Source organism: Pholcus phalangioides, unplaced genomic scaffold, assembly GCF_987345545.1.
Source record: "Pholcus phalangioides strain wild (caught in Gottingen) unplaced genomic scaffold, Ppha-v1.0 ptg000022l_1, whole genome shotgun sequence".
NCBI classification, from domain to species: Eukaryota; Metazoa; Arthropoda; class Arachnida; order Araneae; family Pholcidae; genus Pholcus; species Pholcus phalangioides.
Window position 1 is genome coordinate 24,381,633 of NW_028301615.1, and position 23,834 is coordinate 24,405,466.

The 23,834-nt window shown below is 35.3% G+C and overlaps 1 protein-coding gene across 1 annotated transcript in view; it reads left to right on the forward strand.

Annotated features, from left to right (window-relative positions):
* The window catches only part of LeuRS (Leucyl-tRNA synthetase), a 50,426-nt gene that overhangs the window by 15,038 nt on the left and 11,554 nt on the right, over positions 1 to 23,834 (forward strand). Inside the window, exons 8-21 of the mRNA XM_089249343.1 lie at positions 329 to 396; positions 697 to 922; positions 3,760 to 3,847; positions 6,971 to 7,101; positions 7,199 to 7,339; positions 8,538 to 8,615; positions 11,641 to 11,726; positions 15,076 to 15,224; positions 15,502 to 15,649; positions 16,155 to 16,428; positions 17,889 to 17,952; positions 18,586 to 18,769; positions 18,987 to 19,221; positions 23,461 to 23,604. Of these exons, the coding sequence (XP_089105469.1) occupies positions 329 to 396; positions 697 to 922; positions 3,760 to 3,847; positions 6,971 to 7,101; positions 7,199 to 7,339; positions 8,538 to 8,615; positions 11,641 to 11,726; positions 15,076 to 15,224; positions 15,502 to 15,649; positions 16,155 to 16,428; positions 17,889 to 17,952; positions 18,586 to 18,769; positions 18,987 to 19,221; positions 23,461 to 23,604 (2,016 nt within the window). The remainder of the gene's footprint in view (positions 1 to 328; positions 397 to 696; positions 923 to 3,759; positions 3,848 to 6,970; positions 7,102 to 7,198; positions 7,340 to 8,537; positions 8,616 to 11,640; positions 11,727 to 15,075; positions 15,225 to 15,501; positions 15,650 to 16,154; positions 16,429 to 17,888; positions 17,953 to 18,585; positions 18,770 to 18,986; positions 19,222 to 23,460; positions 23,605 to 23,834) is intronic.

The following is a 23,834-nucleotide window of genomic DNA, read 5'->3' on the forward strand; positions in this document are numbered from 1 at the left end:
AAAAATACTTTGATAAAATCCTCTTCCCCTGTTATATCATGCCTCCTTATAATGGATATTGTAAATTTCGGGCCATTTATTATGTATGACCACAGTTAAAAAATTAATTAACATTAATTAGATAAATTTGTCAGTTATATCATGCTTTTTCTTTGCCCATCTTGACATATACCATATTGAATTGATGTACTGTGTGCTATACTTAATACATTACTGTATTAACTTAAGAACTAACTGCAGTCAAAAAGTAAAAATTTTGGAAGATTTTATGTTTCCATATTTTATTGTTTTGTAGATGAGTAATATTTATTTTCTTAATTTTTTTAAGGGTGTTGGTCCTCAGGAATACACACTGATTAAGATGAAGGTTCTTGAGCCATTGCCCCAAAAGCTCAGGTAATGTTTGCTCTTTGCTGTTGATAATTTCAGTCGAAACAATATAAAATTAAATCTCCATATCTGTTACCAACATTTAAAGTTGCTCACTTCATAAAAAAAAAATTTTCATGGAGGATTTATTTTTGATTTGGATTGAATTAGCGTTAGAGTAGAAATATTATTATTCAAGGCTATTTGTATTTTTAAATAGATTATTCCAAATTTGTTTAGTTTTAATTCAGGTGATGTTTATATTTGGAACTTGACTGTTTAAAATGGTTCTCTTAAAAAAACTCAGTATTCTTTTGTTTTTTGCAGTCCATTCACAGGTTTTTCCGTATACCTGGTCGCTGCAACATTGAGGCCAGAAACAATGTATGGGCAAACAAACTGCTGGATAAGGCCAGACATGAAATACATAGCATTTCAGATCACAAGGGGTGATATATACATCAGTACAAGGCGTGCTGCTCGAAATATGAGCTACCAGGGTTTCACGAGTGAAAATGGGAAAGTGACTGAGTTATTGGAGCTAGAAGGCAGGGTAAGAACCTATACTTTTAAAAATATAAAAGCGTACATCTCACATAGCAATTTACTTATTCATTTTCGACTCCATTTGGTTGGAGTAATAATTAACACATAATATCATGACTTTAGCAAACTCAGAACTACATGATTCTCTATGAAAAGTGTCTCCTACCTGAATTCAATTATAATTTGTGTTGCCTATAACCATAAGATTCTTGGCTAAAACAAAACAATGATCAAATTATAATGTAGCAATCAAGCAAGCAAGCGTGAAGAACTGTCCAGTCAATAAGAACACCATGAGCAGTCAAACAAAACTGATTTTTGAGAGGTACAAATAGAGTCTGGGTTTTGTTCTATCATCTTAACTCACTGTAACCCGTCTTTTCCCATACGTTCAAGATGAATGATTGTCTCTGAATGCTTAAGAGAAAAAAAATCAATGCCCTTGGTCAATATCCGTGGTCTCTCTAATTCCATTGATAAATAGATAAATCACTGCAGTAGCACTGTGGGGAAAAAATCAGTTCCAGAACTTTTAGTATGGACTGTGTACTCTGTATATAAAAACAACTGTAATGTCACCTACATTTTTTCCACCTAAAGGCAGGAGTTTTCAGAAACATTCTCAATTAACTAATACAATTGATACTCATTGTAGTGACCCTGCATTATAGCAACCATTTTACTGCAACGATGGTAAAATGATTCCCTATTGTAAAGACTATCCTATTTCGTTTTATTTTTGATCTAACACTCATTTTCAATGGAATAATAGGGTTCATTGACTGTATTTCTGCTTACAGTATTTACGTGTAATTTTGCCCTTCAATTTGCTTAACTATTATCAGTCTCACCTACTGCTCAACTTTGGAGCACAATCATACCTCTTTATCTTGAAATTGACTAAACCAAAAAAAATTTCGAGGCAGAGTATTTTATTAAAAAAGGAAAAAAAAAACAAATGATAAAAACTAAAAAACACATTGTACTATATTTTACTGTGTACTAATGAAATTATTAGTCAAGTTACACAATCAGTGTTCAATCACACTATATGCAAAAATGCTAAAATTTGTTTGACTATATATTTTTTTTCTTCTCAATTCAATTTTATTGATATGCTTTATTTGAAATAATCTGTAAGCTTAGATAGATGCATATTTTTGCTCTTGGAGCACAAATTCTATCCATTGCACTCACAATTTCATCTGTATTAGCAGGAGCTGCAAATGTTTTGGGCCCTATCTTCTCAGTTTTCTCCAAAAAATTGTGCTGCGTTTTTATAGCATGTGTTCAGCATTTTTCACTGTTACTTTTATTGTAATTCCTCTGGAACAGCTTCTGCTGTATTTTCACTACCCAGTCTGTCATGCATTCAGCAATAATTTTGGTATCAGTCAAGAATATCCACTGGTCGTCGGGTGGTCATAGTGACAGACTCGCATCACGAGAACCCGCATTCGAACCCCACTGGTGGCACAATAGTGGTAGGCTGAAGTTGACTTTCTGTGGCTCCGAACTTTGAGGCGTGAATGTGAGCCGATCTCCTCATTGAAAAGTTTTGTCACAGAGAGCAACAGACCTACAATGATACAATTATTCAATAATTACTCTTTACTCATAGTTAGAAAAATTGACAACAAATGGCAGCACTACATAACAAGCATTACACATAAACAGACTTCATGTTAGGTTCACAACACATACATGCACAGCTTCCAACATGGCCCAGGTAGTGGCCGAGTGGTACAGTGGCAAGATGCTCATCTTTCACCATGAAGGTTGCTGTCAAGGTCCATGGGTTTGAACGCGAAGAACACCGAAAATAAGTTCTTTACCTACTGATCCTGGAGTGACCGCCAATAGATAGCACCTTCACTTCCCACACAACTCCAATGGTTGGAAATTGTCGTATGGTGATATATGACCAGAGTTGGTGTGCAGTAAAGTAGCATGGCTCGGGTCTTCTTCTACTACCTGCTAAAATCTCTTCATTAAGACAGAGCGGGGGGGGGCCATGATCTGATTAGGAGGAAGTATCAGTCAAGGTGCTGTAAGTTTGTATTAAACTTTGTTCATTTCCACAAAGTCAGAAAATGAAATTTCTAACTTCAAGTGTGTTTAGTAATGCCCTAAATGCAGGGGTTCTCAAAATTTTTCTACCCGAGGCACCTCTTTCCCCTATTCAATGCTTATCTTCGAGCTCTGCCAGTAAAGTTTGACACAACCAGGGCACACAATTTCAGAACCCCTGCCCTAATGTTCTGAAATTTCATCTTAAACATTGTACTGAGATTCATTGAAATTTTAGTGATCCACCAGACCTGATCCTTCATCAGTAGCTAACTGGTTCCAAACCCGCAGCTTTTTTTTTTTTTTTTTTTTTTTTGAAGCAATTTTGAATTGTCTGTTGGCTGACCTTTTGCCATGCTGAACAAGCCATTCACGTGGCATCCATCTCCTGTCAATCATAATATTCCCCTATAATTGAAGAAATCCATCAGTACAATGGGCTGTTATATAAAAAATCTGTTCTTATCGGTTTCTTTCACTTCTGGAGAAAAGCCATATTTAATTTGGGAGAAAAGGAATTCAGTGTTTTTTTCTACTATCATTGGGCTTGGCCTTCGAGATAGAGTTTTTCGAAAATTACTTCGAGACAGAGAGGTGCAAATGCATTGATTTAGTACAGTAAATGCAACAATTTTTTTCTTGTCCGAATTATTCCTATACAGATTTTTGAGAAAGAGAGACATGACCGTATTACTGTATATGACAATCTAGTGTTCAATTCTGCTAGCTAAGATAAGAATGTGCTTGTTAGCAATATAGTGACTTCTTTTTCAGGACATCCTGGCTTTACCCTTGAAAGCTCCAATGACCAGTTATGATATAATATATACACTCCCAATGATGACGATTAAAGATGATAAAGGTGGGTTTTTTATGTACCATAATGTAAACCTGAAATTATTTTTTGAAGATTTCTCTTCTTTTTTGCTGTATAATTTTTTTTTTTTTTTTGATTTAATTCTATACAACTTTTAACTTAAGACCTGCCAACTTTCCGGATTTAACTTGGCAATACCAGATTTCTTAATGATCATGAGGCTTCTGGATTATGAATTCATATATTTGGGGTTCAATTATTGCCATCGGCATGAAAAAACTAAAAACTTGAAAAATGAAAAAAAGAAACATTGAGTTTGCTGTTTTTCCAATGCTATTGTTTCTTTTCTTAAGAAAGTGACCCCATTCCCCATGAGAAAGTTCTTGCAACATGGCATCGCGTAAACAGTATCTTGTATGAAGGGTGGCCAAATCCATCCAAATCTATGAAGGCAAACAAACATGATGGCCCATTCACGCTGAAAGTGTTTTTTTATGCATGTTTGACTATAAGACAGCTGGTAGAATAATGCAATAGGTATTACTATGCTGTCTATATGTTATTGTCAAGATAATGAAAAATCTGGACCTATGTGTTCCAAAAATACAGGACATCGCTAGTTGAATCTGTTAATTAGAATGATTTCACGGAAAAAACATTTAATGTTGAAACAAAAAAAAATTTATGGTATCATTTTGTGTTGTGTGGGAAGTGACGTGGCAATTTATGTATGTATTTTTTTATAATGTGTTTTATTGTAGTATGTGTACACGAATAATAACGCACCCAACATCTCGCATCCCCTTAACCAGGCAATGGATAAAATTTGCGATTGTTGATGGTGCCTGGACAGTGTACCGTCAGAAAAGAAAAAAGTATCGTTCAAGGAAGCATCATTTAAAAAATAGACATTAGTTTAGAATAGTCATACAGCAAATGAAGAAAAACAAGAATGTACCCTGAAATATTGTCACCGTATGTTATGACTGAACGAATTCCAGTTACCAGGTCAATTACCATTGGGAATAAAAAAATAGAGATCGGCCCCTAGGTTTTTTTTATGTTTGATAACTGAATCGAAATCTCTGCCACAAAATTTTTTGAAATTATATCAGCCTGTCTGCTAGCTGGTAAATGGGTCCTTAAGTCCTATAAAGGTCAAAGAATACATTTTGGATCAGTTTTGTTGGGGGGGGGGATGCTTGGTGCTATAAAATTTAAATGGTGCATAAATATTTACCCGATCTGTCAAGCCCTGCCTTATACCTGTATGTCACTTCTTATGTTGGCTTTTATTGTAGCACAAAAAAAAATTAATGGATTTTTATAAGGAAAAATTACAGGATTTTTGCCTTCTAAAGGTTGACAGGTCTGTAAATATCCTAATGACCTATCATTTGGCAGGTAAAAGTAGTAAATGCTCTGTAAGTGCCAAATGAGGAGGAAAGTGTTGGGAACATAGGCGGAGCAGTGCCGTCTTAATGCATGGGCCTCAAGAGAAGAGGGGGCCGTCACAAAAATTACAACTGGTTGAAATTTTTGAGAATATGCCAGGTAGGGCCTCAGATAAATCACTTGATCCGGGGTGCCCCATAAGACTGCCCTGAGGCAGAGGTAGACATGAAGGCCTGAGAGGGGCATGATAATGAATGCTGGGAGTGGCGTGATGATGTAAATTTATTGCATTAGATCAGCTGGCTCCATCATTGATGCTGCCCCCTCCCCCATATCTCAGTCCATGGTTGGGAAATCGTAAAAAACTGCTTTTGCTGTCTCTAGGAATTTTCAAATTTCCTACCTCTTTACACACGCTCTTTTGAACCATTTATGAAGGACCTTGAATTATTACCAGGCACTTTTCACATTGATAACATTAAAAGCATTGCTCATTTGATACTTAAACATAAAAAACTGTATGTGATGCCATCCCCTACACATGCAGGAAGAGAAAGTCACACCCAGAGCAGTGATTTGATGTTGTATGTGCTCGAAGGGCCATCGCGTGATAATTTGAGTTATCACTCAGTTCGTTTCTTGTCCTGTACATAATACGAGTATGTTGTGTAAATAAAGTCTGTTGCTTTGTGTAAGATAAAATGCATGTCTGTCTTGAATTTTAACTCTACGCAACTGTCCAACACACTCCCATAAGTGTTTATATATATATATATATATATATATATATATATATATATATATATATATACAGGGTGATTATAAAAAAACTATCCCGACATATGGGTCCCTAACTATCATACCATTCACAGAAACTGAATGAAATTTTGGCATAAGGTATTTTGAGGTATGCGCTCAAGAATGATATGGGAAACAACAGTGTCACTCTAACAGTTACGGTTACAGTGAGAAAATTTCGAAAATATCAAATGGCAACACCAAGTTTTTTGTATTGGAATGTGATCTCCATTGTGAAAACCCTAAATAGCGTTCGAACGGCAACTGTAGCATGAAAATCACCGGCGGTGGATAGGCTAAAAGTGAGGACAACCAATAAGAACAGAGAAGCAGCATAAAATAAAGCATTTTATTGTGTTTCACAAATTTTCCACATGACCTTGTGGAGGACTAATCAGGCTGGGATCTCAGCCGAAGAAATGGTGTGACGAATGAAACGAACATTAATGCTCTGGTGCACGGCAAAGTCCTTTTTCCTTGCCTAGCTCCGGGGATTTTCGTGCTACAGGTGCCATTCCAACGCTATTTAGTGTTTTTCAGTATGGAGATCGCATTCCAATACAAAAAACTTGCTGTTAGAGTGACACTGTTGTTTTCCATATCATTCTTGAGCGCATACCTCAAAATACCTTATGCCAAAATTTCATTCAGTTTCTGTGAATGGTATGACAGTTAGGGGCCCATATGTCGGGATAGTTTTTTATAATCACCCCGTATATATATATATGTATATTTTTTTTTTTTCTGCACTTACAGCGTTTACCTTTTTTACTTTTAAATGATCTTTTCATATTTTTTTTATAATTGAAAATGCCCTTGCCTTTTAACTAATTCTATTTTCTTACCATAAAAACTGAGATATCAATTTCTGGAATCTATAACTATGTTGATAATTTAGTTATGCTCTTAATACTTCTTGTTTTTGCCATTTTTTCCTTCTGGATTATTTTGTTAAAATTCTATGCCTTTCTATAGGCACAGGTGTTGTTACCAGTGTGCCGTCAGACTCGCCTGATGATTTCGCTGCATTGAAAGATCTGAAGAAGAAACCTGAGCTCAGGAAGAAGTATAACATTACTGATGAAATGGTCATGAAGTTTGATCCAGTAATTTTTTCACCTTTGTTTCCTCCCTTGATAAATGTAGTAGTAGTTCAAAAAAAACTATTTGTATACATTATGATGGTCTATTTTGTTAATTAAGGTTCCAATACTCGATATTCCTGGTTTTGGGAGCCTTGCTGCTCAAACAGTTTGTGAAGAACTCAAAATACAAAGCCAGAACGACAAAGACAAGCTGGCGGAAGCCAAAGAAAAAGTTTACTTGAAAGGTTTTTATGAAGGGGTCAGTATATTGTAATATTGTTTCTTGAACATAAGTAAACCACACATATGCATATTAACAGTATCCTTTCAAAACATCTATTTTAAATTATTTGTAATCTATTTTATTGTTTTAAAATTTTTCATTTGGCAAATTTTTTTTGTCCAGGCAACTTTTTAATGGCCAATTTTATGATACAGAACTATATTAACTGAAAGGTGTAATATGTGTGTGTATATGTTACAATGAATATGATAAATTATAATTATGCATGATTGCTAATCATCTCTGAGTTTGAACTTGACTAAATTTATCACTTATCAAGGCACGTATACATTAGCATGCTGATCTTGCTACATACAACTGCCTGCAGTATCTCTAATCCATTCGTGGGTACACAAATTTCCTTTGTGTTCATTTAAAAAACCAATTCCAGTAGGGTCCAGTTGAAACAGCTCAAGAATCTTTCACAATACCGTACAATTTACTGAACAACCAATTGCAAATGCTTTCATTGCATGATCTGCACTAATGTATACACACCTTTATGTGTGATTATGTATAATTTTTAAATGAAATTGGTAAGTTTGATAGATATATTTTAAATTTGTCACACCACTTTCATTAGAAGGCAGCATTTAAAGTTTAACTTTCAGAGGGTTTTTATGATAGCTTCTAGGACATAGTTTCCCAACCTTTTTTGCCCCATCGCCCCCGTCTTCAGAAATTTTCTTCTCCCATCGCCCCCAACGCAATCTAACCCATAGAATCCTATGTTATACTCGTAGCTTCTACTGCCCCCCCCCCCCTGGAACATCATATTGCCCCCAGGGGGCATTAACACCCACACTGGGAATCACTGTTCTAGGAGACAGTACCTGCGGGAAAAGTGTGATTTATTACATAAAATTTAGCAATAAAATTCTTGAAAAAAAAATTTGCGTGAAGATGAATGAATATACACTGCATTATCTTGGCTGAAAAAAATTGAATTAAATTATTTCTTAACAAAAAAAAAAATTGTGAAAAAAAATTAAAAGAATAAAAATTTGCTGACATTTATGTTTTTAATGGGGTTTTTATAGTATCAAAAATGCAAAAACATTTTGAAAATTCTATGATTAAAAAATCATTGATTACTAATTATTTATTTTAAAAAATAGTCTGAAAGGGGTGTGGTAGAAACTATTTTAAAAAAATAAATTTGTTTTTTCATTAGGTGATGCTTGTTGGCAACTACAAAGGAAGCAAAATTCAAGATGTGAAGAAACAGATTCAGAAAGACATGATTAATAGGGTATTCTCATTTGGACTTTTTTAAAAATGTATCAATTTTTTTTAATTTGTGTAATGAGGGAATTCGTTATTTAAAAAATTACATTAATCTCTTCCCATACAAGAGAGATATCTGTTACTAGAGTAGCTGAAACAAATACCTTGCAGCTCCCTCTCTCTCGGTTCCCTCTCATCGTGACATTTCATTCAATATAAATGTTCATCGACTTTCAGTGAGGCTGTGTCCTGTGCTTTCATGAAAATGCATATTTTTTCTACTTTTAAAATTGCAGAGAGGATAAGGCAAGTTGTCTCTTTACGATATACAGCTGTTGACAGCAGTGGTCCTGGAAGAGCATTGTTATGAGAAGCTGGTCACATTTTGCCTAAAGCGATAAAAGAGTAAATCAATGTGGTGTTTGTTAGACATCCCTGTGGTATCTATAATAGATGTAACAAGCTACTGTGAGTAACAATTGTTCACATTAACAGTAGAGAATCATTTTTTTGGAGAATAATTCACTGGGACTTTTGGCACGTTTGCCACCAACTCAAAGCAACTTCCACATCTGATTTGGTCATTTCATTCTAGATGCCACTGAAGTTTTGGGGGGAAAAGAGCAGTATTCTCATATCAGAGCTAGCGGTGCCTTGGTATCAATAGTGAATGTGCATGTATTGGGAAATGATTCTGACAAATTACCGCATCTATTATTATATTACCCCAAGAGTTATGGGATGGGACACAACACTAAATATGCAATCAAACTTAGGCACACACTTCCAGTACAACTCATTCAGTAGTTAATCGCCAATGGCAATAGAAACAGAGTTTTCTACTCGGTTTGGAAGAAAAGTCATTGAATCCATTGTGCTTACATTCGTGGATATAGCAATCAGTAAGGCTTATTTGATAGGATAGCCCCCACCCCGTCTCATACTTCAGCTGTAACCCAACATACTCCACAAAATGCCTACATGTTGCCACCAGAACCATTTGTTATTCATCAAGCATATGTGAGAGATTATTGAATATTGGCCTCTAGGATTATCCACTGCCAACAATAACCATTGCCAATTCGACTGTCCAGGGAACTGCACATTGCAAATGAAAATTTCACACATCTAAAAGAGAATGCTTTTGCCTGTACAAGCCTTTGTCCAATAATGTGTAATAACCAAGCACGATGGCTATTAATTTTAAAATTTTAATTTTTAATAGCCCACTTTAAATTTGCCCAATAGGCTAATATGAGATGCAAAACATTGCAACTAATATCAAGTCAATAAATCATCTGAATTTGATTCAGTTAACTCAAGTCTTTCTTGATGCTAGGATTTCATTTGTCATTGGGTATAATTTGCTAGAGAAAATGCTACAGCAAAACAAGAGTAGTATGCATGGTTACTCATTTATGAATGTGCCTTAAACTCTGCATCTGGTAGCTTTGGTATATTTTCTTAACCCCGTCTTTTCAACATTTCAACTTATTTTAAATTTTATAATAATTGAAAAATTAAAAACCAGGGTTCGTATGGGTCAGGGAAAACCTGGAATTGTCAGAGGAAGAATTTGTTTTACTAAAAAAGTTAGGGAAATAAGGGAAAATAACCCATTTTTGTCTTAAAACTTAAAATTTCTGGCTACGGAACTGGAAAATCATAATTTTCGTCTGATCAAAAGCAAGAAAATAAAAATAAAAATAAATTCTCAAAAGGAAATTGGGAATGTAAATTACAATCAGATAATATTGTAAATATTGATAATCCATAAATCTCACATTGGAATTCGAAAAACCTCATACAGCCAAGGAGGAATAAGGATTCTGTAAGCTAGTGTGTGGAAGAGCTTGTTGCTACACCTTTTGTTAACAATGCAACTACGCATCATAAAAAGCCATGTGTAAAAATATCAGGAAATCTCAGTTTCAATAATTTTGTAAGTTGACTTCTGTGAGCAATGCCAGATGAAGCATGTGTGTATTAAGTTTTCCATGTGGGTATTTTTTATTTGTAAACAATGAGTGGTAAGAAAATTGTTTTCAGTCTGGAATGGGAGCATAAAAACCTGAATGTTCAGTATGCTCATTGGATTGAAGCAGTCAAATATGATGCATATAAAGCATGGTGTCTGCTTTGCAGCAAAACATTTAATTTGAGCAACATGATCAGACAAGTTATTCAGAGCCGTGCCAATCATGTGAAATCAAAGAGGATTGTAAACAACCCCTGATAACTTTTTTGTTCTAGCCCTAATGTGAGTGGAGAGTGTAAGCCAATCTTTTATAGTTGCAAAGAATTGTGATGCAGGGAAACCAACTACATCTTTGACTAATTATGTCCCAAAGGAAACAACAGTGAATGCTTAAATCTTGTGGGCACTGAAGTTAGTGATGTCCTATTCATCCTATAGTAATTCAAAGTTCATGTTGGAGAAATTTTTAAGGTACTGTTTTTATTGCAAAAAAAAGGAAATCTTGATTCTTTGATTATGTTCCATCAGATGTATTTGAAAAGCTTAAATGCATATATGAAAAAATGTAACAATTAATAATGTACAATTATGGATATTATGATAAAAAAATAATTAATTGATTTATATCAAATTTCCAATTAAAGAATTACCTAAAATATTTTGAAAATTTGACTGGAAAAGTCAGGGAAATTTTTTTATGAGCTATGAGTATGAACCCCCTGAAAACAGAATAAGCTAATATAAGTCACTTGTGATTTCGAAAAAACTAAGAATTTTTTCAGAAAGTATTTTAGTCTAGTTCACGTTTCATCTCACAGCGCCTGTTCTTGGTAAAACATAAATGATATTCGGAAGTTGAATACTGTCGTTTAGAATTAACAGTAAACTTTTAGGTCCTAGTCCAATAAGCTCTCATATGCAGAAAATGGTCAATGATTATATATGCTTGTTGGAAGGTTAACTAAAATGGTAAAGAAAAGCATTCAGCAAATGCTTAACATCACTTGCATACAGTGGCTATTAATTATAAATTCATGTGATTATATATTTATCTATACCATCATTTTTATAGGGAGAAGCTGTTATATATATGGAGCCTGAAAAACAAGTGATATCCCGTTCTGGAGATGAGTGTGTTGTTGCTCTTTGTGATCAGTGGTAAGAAAAGCTGTAGATAAGTATAAAAGTTAGATGCAAATTAGCTGCACAAATTCATAACTAAATAATTTGCAAAATATCATTTTTTTCAATATTAACCAGTTAAATGGTAGATGAGTAATAATGTAACTTAAGTTTGCAAATAGATTGTGATTTTCAGTGACGAGGCAACATTTCATTCGAATGCCAAAGAGAAAAGATAATGTCAAGATTCAGGGATCAACAAATCCTCATACTGCCTAGACCAGTGTCCCCAACCTTTTTTGTCCCATCGCCCCCTTCTTCGGTAACTTTTTTCCCCTATCGCCCCCCAATGCAAGCTAACCCATAGGATCCTGTGTTATACTCGTAGCTTCTACTGCCCCATTGGACCATTCTATTGCCCCCTCCCCCAGCAGGTGTTAATGCCCACGTTGGAAAACACTGGCCTAGACCAAAAGCCTTTCCTTTGATTTTATGTATATGACGGGTGTAATATATAACAAATGACATGGAAACCTGTAATTCTAATAGTGCATTCATTTTTTTTAGCAAAACCCTGGAACATTCTTCAACCCCATCTCATCTTTTATCACAGCAAAAATCAGTTAATTGTCAGTGTTCAATGTCCAAGGAAATATTTTGTTATACTTTTGTATGTTTGTATATGTATATATATTTTTGCACGACGTGGGCCACGTTTGACATTTTTTATGAAGCCGACAAGTCACTAAGCTATGATCAGCCAGCCACAAATGGCCCACTTGGTCTAGGTAGTATGAGTATTTGCTGATCTCTTAATCCTGAGATTTTGTCTATTCACTTTGCGACTGCAATGAAAAATTGCCTTGTCACTGAAAATCATCTGCAAACTTAAGATACATTATTGCCCATCTGCTATTCAACTGGTTGACATTGAAAATTTAATATTTCACAAATTATTCAGTTATGAATTTGTCCACCCTGTATATGTTGGGAAATTTTTTATTATTATGATTTTATTTCTTTCTATTAAACTGTAGTTAGATTTTATTCTTCAGTAAATTACTCTGACATCTACAGTGAATTAAAAAAAGATTCTCTTCATTATGATAGTTTATTACATGTTTTTAATTTACATGATGGTACTCATTAGTTTTTGCATTTTTATTTTTTCACTAGTCTAATGAGTAATGGCTAATGCAAACAACTGTGCCAGGCTTTTCCCCTTCTCATGTTAAGAGTTTGGTTGTGCTTGATTAGTATTCATTACAAAAATAATTGTTTCTGATATGTACTACTGTATGATTAACCCATTTGCATCCAAAATCTAAATTTTTGAGCATCCCTTCATCATTAAGCACAGAATAATTAGCTTGTGTTTGTACAAGCTGTTTGTAATTAAACTAACACTGTTCAGAGTCCTTTGTAGCTCGATCTAACAACCGGAATTGCACCAAACTTGGTTGGGGGACTAATGAGACAACATGGGGGGAAAGAATTCTGTGACATTTCCACAAAATTTTTGTTCTAAATCAGTGGTTCCCAATCTTTTTCAGTCCATAGCCCCACCAAAGCATCTCTGAAATCCTGATGTCCCCATGTCAGAGCCATCAGCAAAACTTTTTGCTAGGCGGGGTGCCCCTCCCCCTTGAAACTTCATATTTTGATTAAAAAAATTTTTTACTGTAGAAATTCTTTTTTGCTTTGTCTCTTTAAATTTTGCAACCCAGAGGTTTTTGTGCCTCCCCAAGTTCTATCTGTTTCCCCCATTACTTTTAATTCTTTTTAATCAAAAAGTTAACTCCTATTCATGTTCAGGGAGCCGAAAAGGTCCTTTACTTAGTCAAAAGCAGTGGTGCTTAACCAGAGGTTTTGATTTACATAAAATTCACAGACACAAAAATCACAGAAGGGAAATTCAGCGATTCACTGACAATAGTTTGTCACCAGTGAGTGAGTGACAGTTTGTGTGAGTAACTATATATGAATGACAGGGTGATTAACTATACGGCATCTTTTTCTACCACCTCATTGGGCATTTTGCTTGTTGTGGTGTTGTATTTGTATGAGTGATCGAGTAAGAGGGTGAGTCAGAGAGAGATTTTATGATTGACCCGCTCACCTACTCATCTAATCACTCACTAACTCCCTCACTTACGTGCTCACCTGACCTGCTCAATCCCCTACTCATTTGCTCACCTGCTCAATTATCCACTCATCTGCTCACTGGCTCACTCACCTAACTTAGTCTATGAATTGTTTGTCAGTGAATTTTCTCGCACCTAAGTGGCGTGGTGGTAAGATGCTGGTCTACCACTGTAAAAGTTGCTGTCGGGGTCCCAGGTTCAAACCTGAGGGAGGTTATAAATAAGATATTTTCCCTAACGAGCTTGAGGCAACCACTGATAGACAGCACTTTTATTTCCAACCCATCTCATTAATGGCAGTAAATTGCAATATAGCAATATGGCCAGAGTGGGTGTTTAGTGAATTTTCTTAGGTGTGAAATGCCATGTCGAAATTTGGTAAATTGCGTGACAATGGGATTAATGTTTGTGTATTTTCTGGCAGTGAATTGTTGCCAAGGAATTTTCCACACATGAGAGTCCTTGGAGAGTGACTTGGGGGGAGTCGTGACCTTGGATGCATGGGCAGAGATACGGGTGGGGGGTGAGGGGCATTGCCCCCCAAGCGTCAAAGTGGAGTCGACTGATCAAATGTGTATATGTATATATGAAATGACATCATCACCATCGTGTGTTCCCCTCCCCAGACTTCCAAGTCTATCTCCGCCTATGCTTGGATGAGAAAACAATTAATTCATTGTTTTCTTACAGAATATTTTGTGAATGAGTCTGTGTGGCTTTCATTTTCTTCATTTTATTTGTTTTGGTGGGAATCATCCATGGAACACAAAACATTAAGAACCCTTGGTCAAAAACCCCCTTCTGAAGAAAACCCTGAAAGAGACAAAATAAGGTGTCAAGAAATTGTTAAAAAAGTACAAAGTTTAACGGATATAAAAAAAGTTCTGAAAAATTGCAAGCCTTAATAGAAAAACTCTTCAAATTTCCCCCCCCCCCCTCTTCCACTCGTGGGGCGTATAAAGAAAAAAAAATTTCAGTGAAATCCTTCTTCCCCACGTGATTGTTAATCCCCTACCAAGTTTGGTGTCGTTCAGATTGTTAGATCAAACTACAGATGACTCAAGAGTAGTGTCGGTTAATTACCAACACCTGTATGTAAAAACTTGTTTCGTAATTTATACATAGTGATATGAACCAAGTAGGGAATTTTGAGAAAAAATTCAAATAGGTTTATTTTTTAGACCTATCAGTTATCACAGAAGATATACTTATTAAATTGTTGCTCACCCTCCTTCCCTTAGGTACTTAGATTACGGGGAACCGGCATGGAAAGCACAAGCGACTAAAGCTCTAAGTCAAATGAATACATATTCTGAAGAAGTCCGGAAGAACTTTTTAGCCACCCTCGATTGGCTTCATGAATATGCTTGCTCACGGACATATGGTCTAGGTTAGTGATTCAGAGGGTTTTTATTTTGTTTCATCCAATCAAGTTGATACATAATATTGTACATACAAAACTTTTGGTTTTGTATGTACAACAATGAAAATTTGTCATTTCATTGCTAGACAAAATCAAAAATGTGTCATTGTATTTGTGTTCATGAAGTTGATCTGGAATTCATTCACAATCTGTGGGTTTCACTTGAGCGAGAAATTCCTTGGCATCATAACTTAGAGGCATCATGATAACAATTTGACTGCATGTATTTTTAAATTTTGTATAGGTACGAGACTACCTTGGGATGAAAACTGGCTCATCGAATCTCTATCTGATTCCACGATATACATGGCTTATTATACAGTGGCGCATCTACTTCAAGGTGGGATTCATTGGAGCTTGGATGGTCTGAAAGGCTCGCCAAAAGGCATCAAGTATGTAACCATTGAAGTTCATATTTTTCTGTCTGTTTACAAACTTTTATTTCCAGTAAAATTTGCTGAATATTCAATTTATTTGCAATTCATCATACCATATTGCCCTGCATTTTGCTGACATGCCAGAAAACAGAGGGAAACTGGCATTCCAGTAAATTCTAATCACAGATTCTGAAAAATTCTTGAGTATCCTTATTATAAAAATCCATTGAATTGGCTAAATGCATTATATGATCCTCATTAAACCTTGTTTTTCCCAGCATGGCGGGAACGGACCTGACACCAACATTAAAAAATCTGGTGTCCCTCGAGTTTGGCGGCATGCTGGCTAATGCAAGGGGAGATACGGTACATGAACATGTAAAACGGACACACCTCACTTCATATCTTGAAGGAGATATTGAAACGTTCCTGAAGGAAATACATAATACAGTATATGTTCATGTTTTATTACAGTGAAATTCAAGGTATAATTTTTACAAAACAAATTTATTCACCTTAGACCCCAAGACATGACTCCAGAAGTTTGGGACTATATTTTCTTCAAAAAAGCTCCTCTTCCAAAGAAGTGTAATATACCGAAGGTGGTGTTAGATGAATTGAAAAATGAATTCGAGTTCTGGTATCCAGTTGATGTGAGGTGCTCTGGAAAAGATCTTGTTCCAAATCATCTTACTTATTTCATCTACAGCCATTGTGCAATATGGCCTGATGAACCTCAGAAATTCCCCAGAGGTGTCAGAGCAAATGGACATTTGCTTCTCAATTCTGAAAAAGTAATTTTTATTATAATTATAAAATTATTTAATTTATGAATTGTGCTAGCTCTAATACATTGTGCCCAAGTGGCATTGTGGTAAGATGCTCGTCTACCATCGTGAAGGTTGCTGTCAGGGTCCCGGGTTCGAACCCAAGGGAGGATATAGATAAGATATTTTCCCTAATGAACTCGAGGCGACCACCGATGGACAGCGCCTTCACTTCCAACCCATCTCACTAATGGCAATATATAGCGATATGGCCAGAGTTGGTGTTTGGTGAAGTAGCTCTACTACATCAGTCAAACCTCTCTTATCTCGAAACTGATGGGGCATACAAAAATTTCGAGATAGTTTCCAAGTTTTGCATAAGAAAGGAAAAACGCCAAATACAGAGAAAATTTAAATTGACAAAAAAAAAACTAAATGATTAAGTTTTACTACATTCTAATTAATTTTTTTTGTCAAGTTACACTATGTTTAATTACATTATATGCAAATACACTTTTTTTGTTTAATGCAATTTTCATTTATTTACCTTATTTAAAATAATCTGTAAGCTTAAGTATATTTTTTTACTCTGAGCCTTCACAGCATCTTCTATATTATCACTAGCAAGAGCTTCGAATAATTTGGGTCCTATCTTCTGAGTTTACTGCAGAAAATGAGGCATTGTTTTTACAGGACGTTCAGCATTTTTTACTGTTACTTTTTCTGATTTCGCTGGATCATCTTCTGCAGTATTTTTGTCACCCGAGTCAGCCATACATTTAGCAATAATTTCGGTAATTCAAGGGTTTTTTATTAATTGCTATGTCGTTAATATTCTGGAGTTTCATCTTTTCAGCATTGTTCTGAGAATTGCTGGAGTTTGAGTAAATTACCAGATCTGATCTGTATCACATTCCTTGATCCCTGTCCATGATCCAACCCATTCATTATGTCCAATGTTAAGCGTAATATGCTTATGAGTGTTATGCAGTCATGCGCTATAAGCAGATACAAGCTCTTTGGATGAAAGGGGGTGGCGATAGTCTACCCAATGAGGTCTCGCCTATGCCACTACACTTGTTTTGAGTGAACTGCCAAACCCTCCCCTCCCATCTATTATAGTGTATGTCCTTGATTGACATCTATCATCATAATGGGTTGTGATTCTATCATAAATGTCCTTTCTTATCAGTTTCTTTCACCTCCGGAAAGAAACCAGATTTACATTGTGAAAAAAAAAAATCTTTTTTTATTTTTATTAGCATCAGGACTTGGCCATCGAGATAGAGTTTTTCAAAAAATACTTCAAGACAGAGTTCAAAATTATATTAGCTTATAGGAGGTGCAAATGCATGGATTTAGTACATTAAATGCAGGGGGTTTTTTCAGAATTTTTTTTTTGTCTAAGAGTTTTGAGAAAGAGAGGTTTAACTGTATGCTGTAGGATTGATTCAGAAATTCCTAATATTTATTTATTTTTTTCCTAGATGTCAAAATCAACTGGCAATTTTCTAACATTATCTGAAGCAATCAAGAAGTATTCTGCTGATGGTGAGTTCACAACTTTATTTAACTGCACCAATGCTAAACATACTGTATTCGTTGGTATGAAAAGACATGTTTTTATTTGAAAACCAGTCTAAAAATGAGCACCTAATTACTCCATAATAATAATTTATTCAGCGATGATGTTTCTTCTCTCAAATATGAGTCTTTTCCTAAAAATGTGTGTATACAGTGAAACATTGCTACCCAAAAAAAGTAATTTTGATGATTCATTTCACCTCTCTTCTCGATTTTGGGGAGGGGGTATTTTTTCAACAGCATAAAATAACTATAGTTGATTCTCGATAATTCGAGTCTCATAAGTTTGAGGTTTCATATAATCTGAAGTGCTGTGAATTTTTCTATTGGTGAATTGTTGTCTGTGAATTTTGCACATGTTTTTCCTCCCTTTTCTGCTTGTATGATAATGAATGCTCAATGATTGTGAATTCGCTGATGACATCTGTAGATATCACCAGTGAATTCACAATCATTAAGTTCAACACTAGCTGAAGTTTGTTGTTGCTCTCTCATTGTTTCATTCTCAGAAATGTCATAAGAGCATGCATATTCACCACATCTCAATTTAATTAAAAATTGCAGTAAATACTTTAGCACATAATTATTTTGTGTTTTCAGGTATGAGGTTGGCTCTTGCTGATGCTGGAGATGGAATAGAAGATGCTAATTTTGTTGAGGCCATGGCAGATGCAGGAATATTAAGATTATATGCATTTTTAGAATGGGTAAAAGAAATGTTATCCACTAGACTTACTCTCAGGACTGGCCCATGCGATTCTTTCAATGACAGAGTATTCATCAGGTGATAATTATATTTCTGCCTGTCCTTTACTCATGAATAGAATATCTCAAATTCTATCCCATACTTTGTTTTATTCAATTGAGATTATGCATTTCGTATTGTCACACTACAAATTCGTGATTTCTTTTACCTGGTAGATTAGATTTAATATTTTAAAAAAAACTTGTTTATATTATACAGCATTCATTTTTATTCAAGGAATTATTTTTTATTTCAGTGAAATCAACCAAACAATTAAACAAAGTGCAGAATTCTATGAGAAGATGTTGTATAAAGAAGCCCTGAGAGTTTGTTTCTTTGAGTTCCAGGCTGCAAGGGACAAATATCGTGAGTTGACAGCAGAAGATGGAATGAATTGTGACTTAGTTTTTCTTTTCATCGAGACACAGGCTCTCTTGCTTTCACCAATATGCCCACATTTGTGTGAGCACATTTGGCAAATCATTGGCAAAGTAAGTAAATGGCACTGACTCTACTCACATACAAAATTTATCTGAGTTTAATAGTACAGCAGAAATCTTTTAAACTAATGATGGGCAAACTACGGCCCACTTAGAGGTTCTATCCGGCCGCCACTGATTTAGAAATAATAGTGCAGAAATTCAATTCAGAATTTTTAATTTCAATGTTTTGAAAAAAGTCATTAAAGGGAAATGATCCCTTTTTTGCATATGGGAAAATATAGTTGTGAGAATTTAAATAAAAATTGATCTGAAAACTTCTACATATGCAAAAAAGTGAAACACATATGCATAAAATTGTAAAAATATACCTGCTTACTTTATTTTTTTACAGTTGTAAAGCATAACCCCATATTGTCTCATTTACAATGAAACCACGGTTGTGTTAACGCATTCAGCCCACTTCATCTCTGAGCATAAAATTCCAGTAACTGTATCCCCCTCCCCCCCCCCCTCCCTAGCCGACACACCTGAAAACAGCTGGAGAAACCATCTTGCTAGGAAAAGATTCTCGAAAATTCTTAAATACTGTATCTATATCTATTGAATTGGTTAAATGTAAATTGTGATCCTCATTAAAGCTCACTTTCCCAGCTTGCCGGGAATGGACCAGACCCTTAAATTCAAAAAGCTGATGTCCCTCAAGTTTTACAACATGCCGGAAAATGCGGTATGAATCAATGTCCCAATATGTCCAGCCCACCAAAAAATTTTTCTTTTTGTTTTTTTGCCCACTTCTAAAAAAGTTTGCCCATCACTGTCTTAAACCATCACTTCGTTCGTGCCTCCAGTTTGTTATTCTGAGCTGAAGCATAGGGCAGTTGATGTGTTCTCTCAGCACTCGTATATGTTGTTTACAAATTATGCTTTATATACCTTCCCTTCTCCTTGTGCAAAAATAATTTTTTCTCCCCCTTTGTTTCTCCTTGTTTTGATTTGATCAGAATCTTCCACTAGTTGTGCAGTTCTGTGCTCTGCCTATTATTTTTTCCTTTTTCGACAGTTTTTTTAATATAAAAGGTTATTCTTCCCCTCCCCTTTTAACATAAATATAATAATGATAATGTGATCCTCACGTATTCCCAAGAGATCAGCATGATCCATCCAGGAAATTTGTTAGTGTTAGTAGACATCCATGCCCGAACCAGGATTCGAACCCAGACCTGCACAGTGAGAAGCTAGTTCCTTAACCACTCAACTACCAGGCGGCCACAATCAAGATGTCTATACGGAAAGCACTTGATACAAAGCACAATAATGATTTGAACTTGAATAACTTGAATTTGATGGCCCCCAAAGCTACAATCTCTTTTGGCAGCTGTGTTTCTTTTTTTTTTTTTATATATATATGTGAGATTGCTCTTGAAAAATTTAAAGATTAAGTTCAATTTAAAACACACTATTAGTATTATTAGTCAGTATTTAATCCCAATAGGTCAGGGGTTCTCAAACTGCGTGCCGCCAACATTCAACAGGGGCACAGCAGAGCTTCGGCTCTGACAAAGTTTTTCCAAAAAGACACTGTTAAACTTCTATGGGGAGCTGTAGATAAACGTTGATTAGAGAAAGGAGTGCCGCGGGTGGAAAAGGTTTGAGAACCCCTACAATAGGGCATAACGTGCCACTGTTCTGTACAAACCATACATGGCCCAGGTTCTATTTTCTGCCTTTGTTGGACCATCTTGGAACTTTATTACAAAAAATAATTAATATTTATGAAGAAATATAAAATTTCAAAATTGTTTGATTTAATAGTGATTGTACGCCTGATTGGTTTTTTTCTGTCTTGGTTAAATCACCACCTGCATTCTTGCCCAATGTCTGAGATGCTATACTCTGCTTTTTGTGGAGGGCTTGGTGTACACTTAGTTTCTTGTTGATCTTGACCACATCAGTAAAGAAGATACACCCTTGTGTTATGTAAAAGAGGGCTCTTCTCTCTGTTCGGGCTTTTAGAGTTACTTTCCCTCTTGGTATGCAATAGTGGCAGGTTCGCCTGCAAAAATGTCAAGAGGTTTGCCTTTATGTTGGATTTCATCAGGCAGTGTAAGATCCTTTTTCTTTTATACAGCTAGCAACTACTCTTGTATGTGTCCAAATATTGCACTGTCTTAGGACATTGCGCTACATAGTACAGTGATGTGCCTATATATATATATTGTGGCACATAGGGATGGGACAAATAGTGATTTGGCCAAATAACTGAATACCAAACATCATGCTAATGTTTTGGTCGAATATTCGGCCACTGAATATCTGTCTCCTTAAAATTATACACAATTATAAATAAATTGGCAGTTTTAATTGAAAATAAAATTAATGGTAATTTCAAGTGATTTTTATATTGAATTTTAATCATGCAATTTACTATTTAAATAAATATTAAAAACTGGTAATTGAAAGATTTCTGTTGCCATGATGCTGACAATCAAATTTAATGATATATTGTACTTTAACTACTTACAGAATCATTTTTATTTTCAGCGCTTGTTACAATTTTAAATCTAATTAAAAAAATGTCATTCATTATATGTGTATTTTCTCTCAGCTAGTAATGTATCATAAGATTTATGACTTATTTTTCCTCTAAAGATGTTCTTTGCCTCTTTCAGTAGCTCAATTTGTATATTGTCTAGATGCATCCATCAGTTAGTAAACCTGCGTATACAATTCACTCTTACTTCCACCTTATTGCAGTAGGATTCTATTTTCAGTTTCATGTTTTCTTTATTCTAGAAATTCATCTTGACGCAACCTCTTGCACAGAAAGGGATATACACAGCACAATAAAATATAATCAGTAAATTTTTAATTTATGGAAAAAATTCCGATTAATATAATTCTTTTAAATTAAGTTTGTTTGCTTAGATTTACGCAGACATTTGGCAGAATACCTAAGCATTATTCAGCCAAACCGAATATTCAGTAAATGAGCCAAATATTCGTCCCATCTCTAGTGGCATACACACATTTGCCATTGGATTATCTGTTGAATTGATATGAACAAGCTGGCAAAGAACTGCGTGTAACATCTGCTGTTACACAACCCAGGATTCCTTTCGGAGAGTTGGTGCAGTGATACAAAGTGAGAGAGACAAATAAAACAATTTCCACGAATAACTAGTTTATTAATTAAAATTTAACAAAGTTGTATAGCATTTTAAAAACTACAGCTACATGACTGGGAGAGGGTCAGGTTATCGGGAAAAGTCACCAAGAAGATCAGGATGAAAGACAGCTACAAAGCCGGATGACAGTAATGATGATGGTCCAGCCCAGCCGATATTGTGCCACTGCACAAGGGAAATTCAAAAAGGATTATAGTCCTACAGCATCACAGACAATTGCGCTAATTGGGCAAATGAGAAACTCTCCAAGGGGGAGTTGGTAAACTATTATTTAGAACAGTGATTCCCAATGTGGACTTTAACGCCCCCTTGGGGGGGATGGAATATGCTGGGGGGGGGTAGAAGCTACAGGTATGACATAGCATCCTGTGGGTTATATTACGTTGGGGGGGGGCGATGGGACCAAAAAGGTCGGGAAACTATGATTTAGAACAACAAGAACAAGCAGACAGACCATCGCTAGCAGGATATATTTATACCTATAAAAAACAGTAGCGGCACATCCCTTCTCCATGGATGGACTGCCTCAAAAAATATATTTACACAACATCCAATAAAAAAATTTCAGATCTGATTTGCATAACCATTCACAAGAACTGATAATTTGGAATGTAAAAGTTATTCTGGCAACCACAATTGAAACGGTGCTTTGATCAGCATCGCACACATCTCAGGCTATGCAGGATGAAATAGTAAAGCAATTTCGCAATCTAATGAGGTAAACTAAATATTTTTAATAACAATTTTCTACCAAATGCATACAAATTCATGTATAACATAGAGGCACGATAGGCTTATTCCACAGGGTATGTTGTTCTGTCAAGGAAATAGTCCACCATATGGGCTAAACCTTGTTTCTCATCTTGACTCTCATCTGGAAAGAGTGTTTGGCAGCAAGGTCATCCTATTCAGCCTGCCTCACAGCCATCTTACAGATACCACCATAAAATTCCATCAGTGTGGAATTCTGACATACATGAAATTTAGTATAATTTTTCTACTGATATTAGCTTCTTCTTTAATTCTGATGTCTTTGAATTATAAACATGAAAAATGCGATCATTCAACAAATTTTTCTGATTTTGTTTTGTTTTATCTTTAGGAAGGGAGCATCTTGAATGCTTCTTGGCCTGTTCCTGGTGAAATAGATGATATTCTTATCAAATCTTCTAACTATCTGATGGATGCTGCTCATGAGTTTCGGATACGTTTGAAGGCCTACATGCAGCCAAATGTTAAGGCGAAAGTAAGTTTCAAATGCATTGCAAAATAGATTTTGCTTTTTAAAATTATCTGTATGTAAAAAATGGGGTACCACATTTCATCATGTGTGTCAAATTCCTAGTGATTTCTTGGGATTCAGTGGTGTTAGAGTTTGAATCACAAATAAGCTGACCACAACATATTACTGGAGACCCCAAATACGAACCTGACTGGATTTTGTACATAGGGTAAAAAATGAAAAAATTTTCAGTA